The sequence below is a fragment of the Medicago truncatula genome, chromosome 7 (genome assembly GCF_003473485.1).
Source record: "Medicago truncatula cultivar Jemalong A17 chromosome 7, MtrunA17r5.0-ANR, whole genome shotgun sequence".
In the NCBI taxonomy this organism is placed as follows: Eukaryota; Viridiplantae; Streptophyta; class Magnoliopsida; order Fabales; family Fabaceae; genus Medicago; species Medicago truncatula.
In genome coordinates, this window is record NC_053048.1 from 5,771,859 (window position 1) to 5,787,162 (window position 15,304).

Sequence of the window (15,304 nt, forward strand, 5' to 3'; positions counted from 1 at the left end):
TCACCTCACAAGCCGGTATTTTGTGAGGTTGTGTTACGCCCAACCACGATTTTTAAGAGTATTCAACATATTATTATTAATGAAATGGTATGATTTTGCCCTTGTTAAAAAACATAAAAGGTTTTTTCTTAGAGTTGGTTTATTACCTAGAAGGGGTAGGTAAACTGGCCTGGTGTTACATTTTCTCATTGGGCACATGCCAATAGGTTGCACTCAATCACGGCAATTTTACTCATTGTATGATGTGCTAACAAATGAACATAGAATATGACAACTTCAGCGTACATTGTTTAATTTGTAAAACTATTTCATAGACAGGATAAACCGAAGTAAAAATTGAAATTATTTTCCCTTACTGAATCAGAACACAACTTTTTATTTCGCGTACAAGTTGTCTAAAATACTATAATAGTCTTTTGTCTATCCAAAAACGTATATTAAAATTAAAAATTATTCAAAATCATAAAAATTTATCGTGTGTTGTTCCGCTATAGTGTTATCTTGTATTGTGGTGCTCTATGATGCAAAACACACTTGTAATGTATTTTGATTATAAAAATAGTTATACAAACAGAGCAGCGTTAAGCTTAACACTTTATAGGTAGAAATTAAAGTATGATTATTATGATGGAAACCAAACCATGCCTCCAAATAAAAATCATTGACTGAATGAGAAAATAGCTGGTTGTTTAATTATGTATGGTACACGTTGAATATATTGGACCACCGTCGTTGCATCTTGGAAAGATGATTTACTTCTGACAAAATATTGTCATATATATGGTGCCCTAAAAAAACAAAGGAAGACAAAATGGTCTATTCAGGTAAAGGTTTTATTTTGTCAGATTTATTTAATTACTAGTTAGTAAGATAAGACGAAATCATCCAGAAGTCCTGACTCAACTAATAAAATGTCGAAATTGTTAGGTCGGATGCCATGACCGGGGTTCGAATCCTGATACCTCCACTTATGCGTGTGAGATTATAATGGCTTTGTCATTTCGTCTATCTACCCAAAAAAAAAAAAGATAAGACGAAATCAGTGTTCTTCCCGTAGATTCCAATTCCAAATGAAATGAATCTCCCACTCACTACAACAGTATATTTTACTCTAGCTATATATACTGGTGTGTATATTATTGATGACTTGATAATAATGCCAACATAATTCTTTTAAGTATTTTTCTTTCTCTCTAGAATATTCACAATTATTAGGTAGGTTTTCCTGAATGACTCAAACTCTAATTTAAATGCTTAAATAACAAGCTTTTACAATGAAAGATAGGAAAATGCAGTCTTTAAGGAAATTGTTTAATCATACAAAGTAGTAATTTTTACATTGAAATTTATTGTTCCTTATACAATACTTCATCCATCTCATAATTATTGTCTCTTTAGCATTTTTTCTTTTTCTCAAAATAATTCTCACTTTACAATATCAATGCAGCATTTTTCTTTTTCCACTATTATACCTTTATTTATTAATAAATTTCATCCAACTTAACTACTCAACTAACTATAATTAATAAAAGTGTTTTATTAAATGTTACTAATTTTACCATTGAAATCAACACAATTAATCATTTTCTTAATAATCGTGCACAAACTTTAAACGACAAATATTGTGAGATGGAGGGAGTACTCTTATGACACATTGACACTTGTTAGCAAGACCCTTAATAAGTACGGTTAGAAAGATGAAATAAAAAAATAAAAATAAAAAGTATTAGAAAGATAGGGAACCGGAGAACACTGCATGTGGAGAAAGTTCCTTGATTGGTAACAGGTGATTATGTTTTTCTTTTATGGAAAAATAGATTAAAACAAGTATTACCTCCGTCCCTATATATAAGATCTTTTTGCTAAAATTACGGGAATTAAGAAAGTGAATATTTGCATTAAAGTTGTTTGTAATCACTATTGTTTTTACAATTTTATCCTTAAGAGAGAGAGAGTTGATTTATGTTTTCCATATGCATTTATTGCTGATTAAAGAAAAAGATATATAATAAATGAGGGCATATATATAAAGAAATAATTAATGTAGTTGAAAATAGAAAATGAGTCTTATAAAAAGGGACAAAAAAAATTTCTCAAAAGGATCTAAAATCGAGGCCGGAGTTTGAATCCCTAATTTTAATACAAAGAAGGATGAGATCAATGTTGTCACAAACCTGTGTTATTACATACAATTGTCCGATTTTACGTTAAATCGATGGTAAAATTGGTTTTAAGTGAATCGGAATTCAACTTAATTTTAAGTGATCGTTTGGCCCGGTTTTTTTTTCTTCAGCTTCTCTACATTTTTAAGGAGAAGTTAGGCCAAACACAATATCAATAAAGTACCTTCGAAAAAAAATACTTTTTTTAGAATGCATAGAATGTAATGGAATGAACTTTAACCAAAAGTTGTTGAATGCTACTTCTCCCAATTTATTTCACAAGCACCTCTCTTCAACTCACACAGGCAACCTTTTCTTTTATTTTTTAATATTATATTTCAATTTGTTTTTTTCTTCCATTTAATTTTTTTTGAACCGGTCCATATAATTTTTTTTAAAGGAGGATCAATTTAATTTTATTATCTATTTTTGAAGGAATTTTATTATCTTTTTATCACTTACATATTTAATTTTAATATATCGTTTAATTATCACAAACTCACAAATATTTTTATTCATGTTGTCATTGAATGACACCAAATATTTTTATTCCCTTTCTTCAACCTCACAAATATACACACACATTAGCGTTTAGAGTAATATTTTATGTCTGTATGTCTGTTTTTTTTTTGTTAGGCTAATGCGTATAATTGTTTTAGTGTTGTGTAATGCGTACGATTATTATTTTTATAAAATTTTGATTTTAATTAAAAGTACAAATATAGATGCCTAAAAAAATTATACTTATATATATTTTACACATTTATATTGTAACAAACTATGCATATCTTTTTCTTATTAAAAAAACTAAACATATCTTTTTCAATGACACAAACAATGTAACAAATATAATATCATATAAATTATAATATAAATTCTTTTTAAATGACACCAAAAATATGGTATTCTTATAACAAAATTTGTTATACAGTATAATTAGAAAAGAAAAAACAAACTATTCTCTAACTTAGCTTAGTTGATCTAGACAATGCATAAATATATGCAAGGTCGCGGGTTCGAACCCCGGACACCACGAAAAAAAATAATAAATTCAAAGTTTTGTACAATATTTTGTCAAACTTTTAACTTAAAAATAACTTTAGAACTAAAAAAAAATAAAGAAACCAAACAACTTTACATTTTTCCTAAAAGAATTTTATTTTAACTTTGTTTTAAAGTAGCTTTTAGATCGAAAAAAAATAAATATGGCCAAACGATACCTTAACTTGTGGTAAAATTGGGTAAAATCTGTTTAATTTATTTCGATTTTACCTGATTTTCAACAACTAAACTTTGCTTTAACTTTTAACTGGATCTCTCTTTTCTATAGTTTTTTTGGATGATTATATGATTTAGTGGGATAATTTATGTTGTTTTATACAAGTTTATGAGCATGACACTTCATTACAACTATTTGGTATATTCAGATTCTTTACACAGTATCAATCTTACTAAAGGTCGCAACATGAGGTTCCATGTTTATGCTGTTTTGATTCATGACATCAAAGCAGTGTCACAATTTGCCACACTCTTCGCGAGGAAAATCAATGTGCAGATCTTATGGCTAAACTTCTTCAGACATAGAACTCCTTCTCCATGATTCTCCACCAACAGATCTTTTGAGCCTCCTTAAGATTGATGTGACCGAGTCCTCGTGAGCTTAGCTCAGTTGGTATGGACAATGCATAATATATATAAGATTTGGGGTTCAAACCCCGACCACCATAAAAAAAAAAATATATATTATGCGACCGAGACTTTCTTTTCTAAAAAGTAGTTTTTGTTCTTTTTGTTTTTGTTTTTCCATTTTGTTTGTTTTGATTAGTCTTGTAACAAAAAAAAAAGTCCTTGTTCGACTTCATGGAGGGAGTGGGAGTAGTTCCTTGTTCAATCTCCTAAATGAATCCTATCATCAAAAGTGTTCTTGGCGTGGTACAAACATATGGTGTCGGAGACTCACTTGAGGGAAAAATCAACTATGAATAGGTGCAATGGTTAATATATGAGAGGTGGCAATTTTTTAATTTTTTAGATGGAGATGTGGTGTCTCGATCTCTTATATAGTTGTCGTCAATCAGTAATTCATTGTTGCTTTCAGCCGACCATGGATCATCCAATATATGAACCGGTTTAAATTGACGAAATTATGATGACACAATTTTATTAAATCTTTAAAGTATAACTATTCTGAAATTTTGTATTGCTCGGTATATTATTAACTTGTTTGTTTTTGCGGAAAATTGGCAACGGACGTGCGTTTGTTTTAAAACCATTATTTGTAGCTTCTTTTTTATCACGGTGGAAGAGTTGTCAAACTGAAGTAAAAGTGGTTGGACGCCACGTCAAACCAAACACCGGCTATGTCAAACTTACCATCTGTATAAACACACACTTTTACCGGAAAAAGTGATGAATCTTGAGAGTCAAGCCAAACACATAGTAAAATATTCCTCAGGAGACATGAGAGTATCAAACTAAGAGCTTCTGAAAATTGAGCAATTGATTCTATGCATAGAATTGCGAACCATATGAACAAATTGATTAAACTATACTTTAAACTTGTATTGTTCTACGTGCTTATATGAACACGAGGCGTAGCCTCCAACTTCATGCTAGTGCTCTCTTTTTGAGAAAGGTGTGCCTCACATCACATAAATCCAAGTCGGTTTCGTTTCTGATTTTTTCCACCGTCTTCATTTTTTTTTAACCAAAGGTATTTTCCGCGTAACTATTAGATCGAAATAACTGAGGTCTATTTAAGAGATTGACTTCTTTAAAGTGTTGAACTCTATACTAAATAGTTAAGAGATTCAAATATCTATTACGTGTTATGCTTATCTCACCGTCTTTTTTAGTGTATGTTTGATATTATAATATATTTATCGTGTGCACAATAAACTACCATATTTTTATAAAAGCTACACAGATTTTTTTGAGAGACTAATTCAATTCGGTTTGTTAGTTAAAGTTAGAAGTAGTTATAACTTTCAGATTTATTTTAACTTTTAAGTGAACGTTCAAATTTACTAGTAGCTTTGTGTTTTTGTGAGTGTTATCGATTATGAGATTTAGCATTGGTGTAAATACATGTACTTATTTGATATGTTTTCAGTACAAGCAACAACTAATTCAAGAGAAAGTCTAATATCAATGATCTTGCATAAGTAATCAATTGTAGATTAATACTTAAAAGAAAAATGTTAATTTGTGCCTTCAAAGATACATGTTAAGATTCTCATTATAAAAATACACATATTAAAAATCGTACATTCAACTTCTTAAAAGCTGTCATATTTTTTTGGTATGTAATACTTACTTCCTCCGTCCCAAATTGTATGTCACTTTAGAAAAAATATTTGTCCCAAATTGTATGTCTTTTTACAATACCAATGAAAAATTAATGTTACTTTTCCTATTATATCCTTAACTATTTATTACTCTCTCTTCTTTCAATTCCTTCATTTATTTTTCTCATATCATTTATTGAGGACAATTTCGTAAAACAACTCATGATATCTCTTTTCCACACAATATTAATTACATTTTTTAATATATGTGAAATGCCCAAAACGTCATACAATTTGGGACGGAGAGAGTAATAAATACTAGACATCTCAAATTCATATCATAAAAAAAATTATTGAATGAGCTCAGTCAATGATTATATATATATATTTCAACAAAATTTATTTATTTTAATAGTATAATTTATTAAGTCGAGTCTCGAAAAAGTGACAAAAGAGTGTGATTTAATAGTCATCACTTCATAAGCACCTGAATTTTTACTCCACAATTAGCATGTCTATTTAGTTTAGTGGTTTCAAGAATAGATTCCTTCCGAGAATAGATGGAGCAAATAAGTAAATTGGTTTTTAAATTGTGAGCATGGGTCAAAATAGTTTCTCAATTTTGGAAATTGGTAAATATATTCATAAAATTGTACTTCATCCGTTTCAAAATACATGTCCTAATTTTACAATGTACACTATTTACGTAGATTATTTTGACTATATTTTTTAACTAATATACAAATAAAAATGTTAGCATGTAAGATGTTATTTGATTTGTCTCAATCAATATTTTCAAAATATCAAATTTTTATAATTTTTTATTATATATAATTAAAGATATTAATGGTCAAAGTTGTTTATTGACATGTGTGCAGTGATTGTCTGCGGCATATATTTTGAAATGGAGATAGCAACACATGTTAAAATATTTAATTTTCTATTAATTTTTAGAGTTGTCCCAAAATAGTTATCCATATATCATTGTTAGAGACCATGAAGTGTCTTGAAATTAAGCTTTTATCACGCGCCCTAATTTTTTTCCGAAATATCATTTGTTCATATTCTATAATTCGAACTCTTACATAGGGATTTTTGGATTACACAATCCGAAACATATTGAAACTCATAAATGGTTGTGTAATTGATATCAAGGTCTTTGCTGACCATCGTACAATTCCCACAAAAATTGAAAAGAAATTTCAGGGATCATATGAATAGTCAGCAGTGATCATGATATCATAAATCATTCAAAACTAAAGGAAACATGTTTAATATTTAAAGAATGAATGAAAGTATTGAAGGATGCAAGGTTATTTATAGTCATCAAATGTTGCTAGATCGTAACTACAATTAAAGGAAACATGTTTAACATTTAAAACTCGATTAATAAACCACAAATTATCAAAACCTTTGATGCAACACCGCCGTCCACGGTTTGGATAATAAAATCTGAAAGCTTTAGAGAAGAATTAGGATTATATAATTTGAATCGTCCCATACTGTGTTTATGCTTGAGGTTTGGAGGGTTTTGCATGGTGCATAACACAGGAAAAAACTAAACAACATAATTCAACAACATAATAAGATTAGTGATGATGAAAGATAAGGTGTTCCAAAAAGGTGGTTTGAACTCGATCTTGTTGCCTGATGGTCGGATTAGGCAGGTGTACCAAATTGTTTACCAAGTAATAAAATGATAAGTAAAGCATCGTATCCACAGAGATTTTCGTTTCGTCCAAACAATTTGTGTTACTTATTTGATAACAAAATAATAAATAAAGAGATAAGGGTTTAGAGTTTGCAATTTAATCTGTTTGCAATATAGCAAGTTTACCTATTTGATTGCATAAGGTTAGCGGTGGTTAGGATTCATTGAATCTCCTTTATTCATTTGTTACAATTAATTAACAATCAAGTCGCATTCTCTTATCCTAAGTAGACTATCTAAGTGAGGATTTCGTTGGGACATGATAACCTAATCATCTGTCAAGTTGCACATGTTGTTCGCATGGCGATCCTTACATGCGGGGTCTTACTCTCTCATAGATTTGGTTTATCCCTCCGCCTATCGAGCTGCACATGTTGATCACACTAAAATTATACGCGCGCTACGATATAGGGTTATCAATCCTATAGGATCCGCCACCTTCGTAATGATTATTAGTGTGGGGTCTTACTCGCTTAGGGGTAATTAAAACATAAACTTAAATTGGCGTTCCTAAATTTCCAAATGTATGTTGGCCAGTGTTCCTAAATGTTTTCCATCTATGAATCTTATATGTACATAACACACTCTCCCTCTCGGTAGTTCTACAAATGGGCACCCCTATCGGCATCTACCTTACCAAGGTGCGTGGAGAATGGAGTTATTGGGCTGATTTAAGTCGTGAAGCCACTTGTTTCCTTAATTACTAACTAGTTACTGCCTGATTTCAGCAGATTTGCATCAATATTAGTTATGTCGACTCCTAAGTACTTACTATTAGGGTACACTCGCTTTGGGTTTGTTTCACTAGTTACTAATTAATTACTTTCTAGTTAGACAAATTTAAGTATCAATATTAGGTCATGTCACTACCTAAGTGCCTAAATCAGGGTTGCACTCCAGAGGAGACAAATCTTACGCACTACATTAATACTAAATAGCAAACATAAAATAACTAAAGAAACGACTTTAAATTAAGTTATCCAACAAATAAAATATAGGTTCATCTTAGAGCCCTAGCCTAAAGATTTAGTTACTCATGATAACTAAAAAGAAATAAAACATACCCTAAAAAAACTTGGAGTGAGGAGAGAGAAACTTCTCCCTGGAAGCTCCTAGTGTTTGCCATCCTCTTGAATCGCTTAGTTCTGAATGAGAAATTGTGAATGAGGAAGGCGGCATTTATAAAGAAAGTTTCCATGTGATATTAGGCTAAAAACGCGAACTTTCAGGCATAAAAAGTCACAAAACAGTGTCTTGGATCGCAAGGCACAGGCGCCAGTGTTAGCCTGCATTTTCAACAGCCTCAATTAATGCATTCAACATTTGTTGACTTTTGACTTTTCAGGAATCAAAGTCTTTTTCCTTTAGCATGAGGATCTCGACAGAGTCTGAACTTAGTGTGTGCAAGAATCTAAAAGCTATGGAGTTCGACGAGACATAAGCTAAGATGCAAGTTTGTCGAAGTCAAGCAATAACCGTCGAGGCAGGAAGAATTTGAATCCAACAAGAAGCGGTTTCCCTTAGTGGAAAACGTGGGGGAGAAACGGTTGTCTGATGCAAAGAAGTGTTGATCGTGGGAGTTAGCCTCTTTCATTTATTGTACTATGTATAAATACTAATTTTCCATCTGGAAAATAGGTCACAAATCACTTGTAGAAATTATACAACACTCGAAGTACCGGTGCGAGAGAAAAGAGTTATACAAAATGTATGTAATCTGGTTTGTCTAACCACCTTTACATTAATGCAATTTATATTTTCCTTAAGTTTATGCGTTTTAAACCTTTAAAGTCTTTTTACTTGCATTTCCTTTACTTTTTCAAATCTTTTTTACTTGCCTTGGCAAGAGACAGTTACCTTTTCTTGCAAAACAACGTGCATAACATGATGAACCTGATGAGCTTTTACTCACTTTTTTGAAAACAACGTGTATAACATGTCCTAGGATTTCTGATTTTATCCAGTTTGTAATAACCAAAATCAGTCATTCTTCTTGTTCGCCAAAAACACCGTGAACAATATTATCATTAACTTTAAAAAGCCTCAATTTTTTATTGTAATGATTTTCTTTAGAATTCGTTTTAACCCTCAATAAGTGTTTGATCACCCCTAAGATACACCTATAAATTTTTTGGTGATGCGATTCACAAAAAACGCCGCATGGTTATTCCACTAATTTTATTTTATTTTTGATAGATAGACGAAATGCTAATAAGCATTGACAATAAAATTATTCAGCATTTAACCTTTTTTTTTTTCCACTACTTCAAAATTGTTACATAAATTACTTTAAAGAGTGGAAATATTATTTTTATGACGATTCACCGTTAATTACACTCTTTTAACCTTTTTATTATTACAAACACATTCTCTCACCTATTTAATGGATGGCTTAGATTACACACGAGAGAGAAAAGATCAGAGGCAATCTCTTCCCTAATAACTACATGTTAAATATGCGAAAAAGTGAAGCCTGCTCAATTGCCAAGTGGAAACTAGAACTCTAATCTTTAAATAAATCACTAATATAAGATCATGAGATATTATATTATGATTTTAGGAAATTGAAAATCTCACCATGTCTCATTGATCAACAATTAAGATCGTGACGGTAAAAGCATCCACAATGGAGACCCTCAACTTTGAGGTTTTAAATGGGTTCCATATTGACACATCACTTTTTTATTATTTTTTTAATAATAGTATCTAATAGGTACTCAACCACTACAATGGAGATCCTCCAACAAAAGGTCTAAATAGGACCCACCAATAACATTAAAAAATCAAGGTAAATTGCAATTGAAAAGCAATAGTACAATGACATTGATTATTTTAAGCAAAAGTAATGTGGAGTCCACTTAAGCATTGATGTCTTAAGTGAGACCCTCTTAGAAGACCTCCAAAAAAATTATCCACAATGGAGGTACCTATTAGATACCGGATCTTAAATAATTAAGACTCTACCATTGTAGATGGTCTAATATCTTTCAATCAAAATAGCTTTTGACGCATCTATTAAGTCAAAAGTTCTTTCTCTAATTTAATTTTTTATCTTTAAGCCACTTTTGTCTTAAGTTTACCATGATGAAAAATGAAAACTACTATTGAACTTGTTTAATTGTGTTATTCACGACTTTTTAAACGCCGGCGAGCTATGAAAAAATTATCTTGAAGCTGAAAAGACTTTAGGTGCTTCTTTCAAACAAATATTGATATCTTTATTTTCGAAATCGTATCATTCATTCATCATATTCACATATATGACTTTTAATATTAATTAAATGATGAGTACATATCCAACTGAGTTCTATGGGTATCATTGCATACACCATATACTTTGTCTCTTTTCTTTTCACTTTATCTCTCTTTTCTTTTCTTTTCACTTGGGGTTGAATAATCCTTGGGCTGAATCAATGTTTTGTTATTAAATTAAGATGTCATGTGAACTAATCGGTTTGTGATTAGGAATATGTGAAATTTTCAAAGTATAATTTACAAGTAGATAACTCCGTTCATGAGTTAAAAAGACACTAAAGAATTTTTAAGAGGTTTGGAGTTTGAATCTTGAAAATTAACATAAGCATTAAATTACTAACATTTGTCAATAGAAAAAAGTAGTATGAAAACTTACATTATTTTTATGTTCAAGTTGTTGAACAGGGATTAAGATGAGAAGTCCATTGTCACAAATTTAATTTTATACTGAAGAGGACTGCGATGAAAGGCATGTATACTTACTTAATACAAAGAATAATAAATCGATATCAATGGAATAACAAAAAACATACATTATTTTTAATAATTTGGAAAGGTGTATGATAGAATAATTTGGTAGGTTAGTTATGTGAAAGGACTTGGAGAAGAAAGATGTAGTGCATGTATTTGAACCACCAACAATATAAGAAAGGGATCACAACTAGAGTAAGATCATAGAGTAAAATATAAATTTCTCTAATATTATAGGTATGTTATAGGAGTTAGCTTTAAGTCCACATTTTTTTAGCCAAGTTATTAACATACTTAGAGAACAATATTTCTGTGTATATCCCACCTAATTATGATGTCTGTAGAAGAAACTGTATCTCACTTTCTCCACTCGGGTAGTGGGCTGGCTAGTTTAACTGGTTTGAGTTAAGGGATCGGGAGTTGGAGATTTTGGATTCAAATTTTTCAAAAGAAAAAAAAAAATAATCTAACAACTAATTGATAACATTTGTATCGTTTGAAAGTACACTTCCAAAGTCTATTTTTAAGAAAATATGGATATACAATTTCACATTAACACCCATACCACCCATACCAGTGAACACTGTCTTATTAGGGACTCTATTTCTACCTACCACTACTAAAATATGAAACTACTATTGACCAAAAAATCAAAGAAATGTACCAAACTCTAACAATACAATAAATAAGAAATATGAAACTTTTGCTTACATTTTATTATGGTGGTTGCAGAGGTTATCAGAAATTGTTTATGTTTATAATCTTTTGGACTAGAAGCTTGACAAATGTTATGCAGATTCTCATTTCAATTCATGCAGATATTAATATAATCATAAAAGAAAGGATAATAATGTGCCAAGAACTAACTCCTCAAACCACTCAAAATCACATGCATTCCCTATAGCAACCATGGATTAACAAGAATCTACACAGCAAATAAATTGTGGTGACTAGTCATAATAAAGAAAAGTAGACAGTATAGCCATTTGCACAAAAATCATCAGCTCTAATTAAACAAAGCTATGATACACAGACTCTGATACAGACACCTGACACGACACGAACACACTGCAAATGTCAAAAATATAGGACACTAAAGCACATGAATGGACCACTGCTCAATAATTGAAACCTCATCTCCCTGAAATCAAAGGAATTTATGTTTCTTAAAAAAAAGCATCAGCCCCAGCTACAGCTCATAAAGAACATTTATATTTGAAGGTAACAGTCTCAGTCTATCTTCAATGCAGAAATCAATTGAGACCAAAACCCTTTCAATTAGAAATTGCAAGGCATGCAATACAATCCGGGGAAAAAAGAAAAATGTCAGGTCAGACACAAAACTTGGAAATTGTAACTAAAACCTGTTTTCTCAAAGTTACAAAAGTAGTGGTAGAATCTATGAAATAAAATCAAGAAATTGGCCAAAAAAAAAAGCTTCTTGTACCTATATTTCAAGCTGTCGACCTTTCAATATCAATCAACAAATTTAGATCAGCGGTGTAATGATTCAAACAATTTCTTCTCAGCTAAATTTAACATTGGGAGTATACTCATGAAGAATGTAGCAGAAGACAAAGATGGCAGCAAGAAAGATTAGCTCTAGCATTCATGAAAGTATCCTCTCTCAATTTTAAACAGTTTTTGTATTGCATCAGAAACTAGTGCAACAGTATAGATAACTAAAACTAGTAAAACCGATTTCTATAATCACATCAAGATAAAGTCACAAAAGTATAAAGTAAACCATATTCTTGATCAGTTATTTTATTTTCCATGAGAAAGAAAAAAAAAGTTGAAAGAACCCATTTACATGAAAAAGTTACATATAAGGTAAAGGTTCAAGAAAAGATTTAAAAAAGTTATATTACACGAGAATGCAAAATGTTGAAGTTACAGATACACAATTTCAGTGCCAATGCCATATACATTTTCAAAATGGTCATGTCGAGGAGAATCTCAATTCGAAGAAAACAGGTCAGGTGAAAACAAATCACTGGTAAACCTCTTTTATGTAGTGTCGATCACAATCTGATATCATGTCGTAAGACTTTAGTAGCTTAGTAGATAGAAGCATCAAACCTTGGCTCATAGAAACAAGCTTGATTGTTGTATGACTGAAAAGCACTCCCACCAATCCAAGACCAGATCTTTTTATCGACATCAAATAGAAGGCCCTTCCCTTGGTTATAAGATGTGAAGCAAATTAAGTTATCAAGTCCGAAGCATTCAAATCTCTCAGCCGACAATCTCAATAACGAACGAAAATACCTTGGCGGCATCCTACTGATCTCCCCCCACAAAATCTTGGCATGATCTAATTCCCATATTCTTATACTCTGTAGAGTACTATAAAGACCAATCCTTCCAACAAGAAAAAGCCTCTTTTGGGTACCAGCAACCAAATAACCATCCAACAACGATCGCGGGAACTTAGCTGGAATATGTTCCCAACGATTTATATCTAATCTGTACATCATCAAACCAAGCGGTGAAAGGGTTTCCAAGTACAACCTAGAATCACAATACGCCATCTTTGAAGAACAAAGATTGGAAGCCGGCATAGTCTGATGGACCGACCATTTATCTTCCTTCGAGTCATAAATTTCAGTCGGCAATGACTTGTCACTACATATATCATTAGTGGCTATCACTTTAAACGACTGGTCCGATCGATCAACAACCATTATCAGTTGCCTTTGTTGATTAAAATGCATACTTGGCAATTTCCTCCAAGTTTGAGTGAGGGGATTACAAACAAGTATATAAAAAACTGATCCTTCGCACCCAGAAAAGCAAACAAGACCACCAGATGACCCAACCAACCAGATCGCCCAATGCGGCAAAAACGTGAAACACATTCTATACCAAGTTTTAAGAGGCAAACTATAAACAGAACATTGCGGGATCAACGAGCTCTTACAGAAACTAAGAACACAAGGTCCATGTGATGGCACACTCGAATGAAACTTAAGAAAACTACTATCTTGAAGCAATGAATTCCATCTCTTACAAACCGAACGAAGCCGGAAAATAAGAAACGGCGGAACTCTAGCTAAGATCTCATGCAACAAATCCTCAGGCAACATAGCCCATATATTATCCTCCATTTGAACATCAGCATGAACTACTTTACCAAATGTAGCATGTGTTTCTTCATCTAAACCCCTTGGTTTAGTCTTAACAACCTTTTGCCTTGAAGGACTCGTGTTCCTTGACCCGACTCGACCCATTGGACTAGTATTCCTTGATCCATTTCCCCTTGGAGGAGAAGCTTGTATCCAACACCTAACATCACCACCTAGAACTACATTTTCTACTGCTTCACCAATACTAACACCAGACCCTAATTCAGAAGATTGCCCTACACAATTCATTTTCTCTAATCCCTTAAAAAAATCAGATTTAAATTAAACCCTAAAGCACAAAATTTCAGATTTAAACCCCAGCACAAAATTCTGAAGCTTGCCCAAAAAAATTACTGAAACCCTAAAGCACAAATTTAGAAGCAGACCCACAAAAATTAACACAGATCAAGATCTAAAAATCTGATTTTTATTCAAAATGATGAACAAGGTGATGATTGAATTGAGAAAAGATTCAATTTTTGAAATGAGGTAAGAGAATTGAAGAGTTAAGCTATGATGGGGATGTGTGATGATAAGAAATTACCTTAGAGATTTTATAACCATTGATTGATGATGGAAGAGAGAGATTGTGATACAAAGATTGAAGAAGAAAGAACCAGAACTTGGTTCAGATTAGAGTTTCTGTGTTTCTGTCTTTTGGGTTGGATTTAGTTTTGGTACTATTTTGAGTTTTGACAAAGGCAACAACAAAATTCAAGAATACAATGTGATGGTACTTGGTAATTGTGGTACTTGTTGTGTTCCTCTACGAGCTGTTCCACAATTTCAACCTGTACCTTATGGCCACGTCATTTGCTCATATTTTTTTGGCTCATCTGTATTATGAATTGTCCGATTGACCATGGGGACATGTTTGGAGAATTGTTGTTCCCACATTTGATAAGGCTGTGGCACACGAATAATTTACGTTTTTGTCTCTCGGCTCTCGGCAGTTAGCTGCCGAGGAATTAGAAATTCGGCTGCAGTTAACTGCCGAGGAAAACAAATTATGTAGACAGTGAGCTCTGCATGATTCTAAAACATTTTCAAGCCATTTTTCGGTCAGTTTTTACGTAATTAAAGCAGAGCATTTCGAAAGGGAAAATAATTCATACAACATTGAAACTCGGACATAAACAAGAAAAATAAAATATCTTATACAATTGTCCATAATTAAATCAAACCGACATTTGGTTCAAATTATACAAACGTTTGAAATTCATCATAACGGTTCAAATCACAAAAAAATATTGGTGCAAATGCACAACTTAATTAAACCAACATTTTTAT

At 31.8% G+C, this 15,304-nt stretch overlaps 1 protein-coding gene across 1 annotated transcript; it reads right to left on the reverse strand.

Annotated features, from left to right (window-relative positions):
* Window positions 1–12,623: 12,623 nt before the first annotated feature.
* On the reverse strand, window positions 12,624–14,737 carry LOC11434809 (F-box/kelch-repeat protein At5g15710). The gene has a single exon (XM_003621537.4). It carries the CDS (start codon window positions 14,261–14,263, stop codon window positions 12,947–12,949), a length of 1,317 nt encoding a protein of 438 aa, XP_003621585.1. The 5' UTR covers window positions 14,264–14,737; the 3' UTR covers window positions 12,624–12,946.
* Window positions 14,738–15,304: the final 567 nt, after the last annotated feature.